Source organism: Poecilia formosa, unplaced genomic scaffold, assembly GCF_000485575.1.
Source record: "Poecilia formosa unplaced genomic scaffold, Poecilia_formosa-5.1.2 Scaffold339, whole genome shotgun sequence".
Taxonomy (NCBI): Eukaryota; Metazoa; Chordata; class Actinopteri; order Cyprinodontiformes; family Poeciliidae; genus Poecilia; species Poecilia formosa.
In genome coordinates, this window is record NW_006800278.1 from 733,462 (window position 1) to 739,115 (window position 5,654).

The window sequence follows — 5,654 nt, forward strand, 5'->3', positions numbered from 1 at the left end:
TCTGTAAGATATATTTATTCTCAGTATAGATGTGGTCTCAACAAACCCATGACATTTCAACTATATTATTTTACTTTTTATCTGGAAATAGTGTCTGTTTATTCTTGCCATACATCCTATGTATTAATTATTGCTCTAAATGTCTTGCCATACCAGTTTATTCCTCTGTATTTACTTTAGATTCTTAGTTTATTCTTGCATTTTGTTCTTCATTCATTTCCATTTAGTTTCCTTTGATTAGTATTATCCTCTCTTGGTTTATTGCTATGTCCGCTTTAGTTTATTTCCTGTTGCTAGATTTATTTTATCGTTTATTGACCATCATTAATCTTCACTCATCACCTGCTGCGCCTCCTAATCATCATGTTTCACATCATGTGTTGATTTTTCACAGTTCAGCGTCGGATTCTCTGTTTTTATGCCATAATTCACATCTAGTTCGTCGCTCCGTTTTATGTCCCGCTTCTCCTGTTTCAGAGTTTTGCACAATGTGCGCGTCTTTTTTTTTTTAACCCCCAAAGGTGCGCAGCGGTCGGGAAGCGTATCGATGGGGAAAAGGCAGACTGACATAAACCTTTCAAAACAACGGAAACAATTTCGGTATTCTGATTATTGAAAGTTAAAAGTGCTGTGTTGTTCCATCTCCCCCGTTTCATACCGGACCACTTACAGCTCCGGTGTTAACGCTAAAATGAACGCTCTCTATCGAGGTATCACCATGGAGGGATTTCTTTATTTAAATGGGTTCATTTTTCAGAGGGATACAAAGTGAGGTGATTTTAGCTACCAGTAGCAGGAGAACGGAGCTGCGCCAAGAAGCTAACAGAAGCTACAAACACTGAATAGAAGAAGATCTGCCATGTATATTGTTGCAGTCAAGCATGATTTAATGTTACACAATACAGTTTTACCAAGTTGCTCAAAGTCTAAACTGGCCTTGTTGTGCATATAAGGTGTAAAGTTTACCTTCGACCAAACGCCCCCCAAAGGCATCCCAGCGCCCCCCTTTTGTAAAAATGTCCGCCAGCGCCCCCTGCCGTCCTCTGAACGCCCCCTGGGGGGCGGTACCGCCCACGTTGAGAACCGCTAGTCTAAACCGAATATAAACTGATTTAGCTTCAGTCTAAATCCACAATCTGGATCTTGTTCCTAGTCAGAGGGAGGAAACTAACTGGGACGACTAGGAACTAGTGAGCTGCACCTGCTGACTTGTTGGTGCTGCTCTTATCTTGGCACTTGGACCTGGTTTGAATCGGCTTGGAGACTCGTTTGGGTTAATTTTGCCTGTTATTTGGACCGAGTGAGGGACTAGTCAGGTGAGGAAATGGATCGTTTTGATCTACAGAACATGAGAATCTTTTTCATCTTTTTCCACAGGAACAGATTTTCCCGACAGCGACGCTGAAGGCAACGGATACATGTAGGTCCAATCCGATCCAAGTCCTGTTGTCCAGTCGAGTTCCCTCCAGAATCTGACTAGATTCCGTCTTTCTCTGATTTCTGCAGAGAGGTCATTCCTGAAACCGAGCCGAGCCGAGCCTCCACTCCCAGTTTAGGTACTGGAAACTCTTCAGACCAGAGTTCTGATCCAAATGGACCTTGCTTCATTTTATTTTGATTCGTGAAACAGAGACAGATGTTTTGACTGTAAGCTGGAACCAGGAGTGTTTGGAGGAGAAAAATGTTTACGGGTCACTCAGACATTTCACCAGCCAGTTTTTCTAACATTTTCCTTCAATCCAAAGCCCACCAGTACAAGCTAATTATGATTCTTTATTCTTAACTCTAAGAAAACTAATTAACTACACATTAATTTAACATAAAGTGTGGACACCCCAACACAGGCATGGAGCAAGGAGTTCACTTTTAGTAATTACTAACGGCAAACTTAACACTAACATTTCCACATTTTGGCTACGACTTCCCCAGATAGTATCTAGTGAAGATGTCTCTAGTGTTTTAAGTATTTCTAAATGCTGTTAATAGCTGTTTTATAACGTGTTCACGGCCGCCATCATGTGTTTTTCTGACTACCTGCTAGCTTACTATAGCTTCCCCCTTCCGGACTCCCTCACACACACCTGTCCTGTCACACACCTGTCCTCCCTCACACACCTGTCCTCCCTCACACACCTGCCCCCCTGCCAGCATGAAGCGCTGCCTCTTCATGAACATTTCCTTCTTACCGGGCTGCAGCAGATAATCAATCTGGTCCTGGTCGCGTCTCTCTCATCTTCCTCCGACAGCAACAAATCCCCCGAATCGCTAATTCGCCGTCCTTCTCCTGAATCTGCTCCAGCGGTCAGACTTCGTGTGGTAAACGTTTCGGACACATTTTTCTGGATGGATTGAGGTGCCGTTACTTTCTGTTCCCGCGGGTTTTACTAACCCGCCGTCGAAAATCCGCTCATTTCTCTCTAACTCAGGTTAGCCGAAATGGCGCCATTTGTAATTTCAGAGGAGAGGGGCGGGGAAGGCTGGCCAAGGAGGGATTTCATTGGATAAGCCCAGTGTCCTTCGATAAGATCAACCAATGGGCTGTCGCGGTCTAGAAAATGTACATTTAATATACTTTGTTAAATTACGAGAGCCTCGTACGGAAGCATATTGGCATCACGGAGGAAAACATTTTTCGAACGCTATCAGGTTATAACGTGATACTTACCTTGTTTAAACGTGATAGTTTCATGTCCAGGAGGTGGCGGTAGTGTGCTTTTCGTGCAGGCATAAAGAAGGCTAGCTCAGTGGCTAACGAGTTGGTCTAGTTTTCCTTCATGCTCGGTCTAAACATGGAGACAGGGGCGGGGAGTTATGACAGTTCTAAGGGCCCTGGACGACAGGGGGCCCTCCACACACACAAAAAAGAAAAATTACAGAAATTTTAAAAAAAAATAAGGGCCCTGTCAATTACTGTTATTGTATTTTTAAAATTGTTTTTAGCAGTAAAAATTAAATGTTACCCCTCCCAGACCAAAAAGCACACATCTATATTTACACTGAACTCCCCCCTGGATCTGCGTTAAATGGTTCGTTCCTGCTTGGCGGTGACGTTTTCAGCAGCTCAGTACAAGACAAGAAACATGGCAGTTACTATGCTGCCTATAAAAATAATAAAGTCAGGTTTTCATTTAATGAATTAAGGAAAAGAAATACCAACATATTCATATATTTAATTCTTCCCTGTACCTTTTACCACTTGACAACAGGTGAGTCAGTCAGCAGCAGCTCTAACCACATACCAGCATAAACCCTCTTCCTCCCCGTCCCAGTGAAAAAACTGAGCAACACTGTGTTCAACGACAACCTAGTTAGCATCATTTCAGGGAATCCATAGGGATTTCTCTGTGTCTTTTTTTTTGTTTGTTTGTTTGTTTGTTTAAACAATTACACAACAAAAACAATGTATTTGTTGCTGATAGAAAGTCAAACAACCTTTATAAAATGATAATAAAAAACAGCCTCCTGTCTGGACTGCAGCCAGTCCACACAGTTTTACCTTGGCTTACATTTAAATTACAGATATCTGTTGCCACGTCCCTCCTGACCCGTCCTCTCATAAGTGAGATTGAAGCTACAGTGGGTAACTTTTATTAAAAAAAATATATATATTTTTACATTTGTTAAAACTGTCATTGTGTTGTCAGTGTGGCATGAGAGATAATTTGTGAAAATATTATTTCCTCTGCCTTCTTCCAGTGCTAGGAACAACCAATCAGAGGCAGGAGGCGGGTTTTAGTGCTGTCAATCACAATCTCATGTGGTGCTGCTCATCCTTCCTCCACCTCACTCTGTGCTATGCTGCAGCTAGCATAGCACAGAGCTGTGCAGATTCAAACAGTGAATGCTTAGTTTAGTTAGCATAGCTACCAATGATGACAGATAAACTTTTCCTGTAACAATAAGTTGTTTCTCTGCCATTAGCACATTTAGCAGTGAGTGAATGAGGTTGATTGACAACACTAAGACCCTCCTCCTGGTTCTGATTGGTGGTTGTTTTTGGTCAGAACTTACTTTAGCTAACAATAGTAGTTCAGGGAGGAGATTGATCTTTTCACAAATTATCTGTTTCATAGCAAACAGTCATAACATGGTTGACAGCTTTAACAAATATGGAGATAGACTCAAGAAACTAACAGTAGTTGGGCAGGGGGGGCCCAATTTAATTTTTTGTCATGGAGCCCAAGATTCCTGGCGGCGCTCCTGCATGGAGATAAACCATTAGTGGTATGAGCAGTCTGAGCGGGACCCTAAACAGAAGGAAACGTCCGTCCGATCCTCCGACTGTGGCGGCGATCCTGACTGACCAAGAAGGACCTCGCTGCAGCAAACAGGAAGGGGCGGGACGGACCACTGGCAGTCTCTTACTTTATTTGGAAATGGGACCACTGCACTCCCAAAGTGAAGGGGGCGCTATTCCCTATATTATCCGTTTTTATTTTCTTTTGAAATCTGTGATATATCTTCATTTTTGGGAAGGAGTTTCACTCTCAGAATGTATTTGAACTTCTCTCTTATTTACTTCATGGCAGCTCACAGTTTTTAGCAATTCTGTAGCTTTCGGTGAACTTCGAAATCTGCTCTTTAGTCACATTACGTTACTAAATCAGAATACCACAAAGTCTTTATTATTTATTATTAATTTCGGCATTACAGTGTTTGTTATTACGCAATAGTTAGCCCCGCCCTTATCTGACCACTCATTCGACTGACTACTGACCAGTTCTCTGTCTAACAGGTCCGGAAAATCTCTGAAACCCGGGTCTTACCCCAACGTCGGTTTATAAGAGATATTCTATTTAAACTGGTGGCGGAAAAGACTCGTCTAGCTCTAACTACCTACAATCCAGAAGTTACAACCCTTTTCAGTCGAGAAACAATCAGCAGAGTAGCTCTCACAGCTGCATAGCCTCAACAAACACTCCTGTTAATGGTAGCTCTTTTCCTGAAATAACGGCACTTGTTTACGGCTAGATTAGATTTAGTGACTTAGACTTAAGTCCCAGGGTCATTATTTTCACACTCACCAAAGGAAAGTAGCCACCACATCTCTAGAATCATGTACGCTAATTTTATTGTAATCAGGGGAAACTACAATGATCAAATGACTCAATTAATCTCAATGTCCACAGTTTTCTTGACAACAGGCACCGTAAAAGATAAATAATCTTATAAAACACCATATTTTTTCATTGTCTTAAGGATGTAGTTCTAATTAAATGACAATACTTTTATACATTATAAATAATCTATATATCTCTATCAATTATAGAAGGAACAAAAGAAATAAGGAAACATGAAAAACAACATGATCAGCTATAATAAAAGTACCATTTGCCATGTATGCGTAAGAAATTTAATTGAGCAAAAGTCAAAAAAATTATTAGGTACCCAGGTTGTTACAACCAGGGTTGTTAAACAGATATAAGCAAAAATTCACATTTTTGTTTTTACGGTGCCATGTATGTTATTCTGAGAGACTTTCGTAGCCTCGGCCCTCAGTGGCTCATGGTTAGCCTGTTCGTTAGCATGTTCAGATGCTGGTGTTAGCCTGTTCGTTAGCATGTTCAGATGCTGGTGTTAGCCTGTTCGTTAGCATGTTCAGATGCTGGTGTTAGCCTGTTCGTTAGCATGTTCAGATGCTGGTGTTAGCCTGT

General features: G+C 41.6%; 1 protein-coding gene across 4 annotated transcripts in view; it reads left to right on the forward strand.

Annotated features, from left to right (window-relative positions):
• The window catches only part of LOC103153098 (linker for activation of T-cells family member 1-like), a 15,715-nt gene that overhangs the window by 8,568 nt on the left and 1,493 nt on the right, over positions 1–5,654 (forward strand). For all 4 annotated transcript variants that reach the window (XM_007573889.2, XM_007573895.2, XM_007573893.2 and 1 more), the window contains exons 8-9: positions 1,378–1,420; positions 1,507–1,556. In XM_007573889.2, the coding sequence (XP_007573951.1) occupies positions 1,378–1,420; positions 1,507–1,556 (93 nt within the window). The remainder of the gene's footprint in view (positions 1–1,377; positions 1,421–1,506; positions 1,557–5,654) is intronic.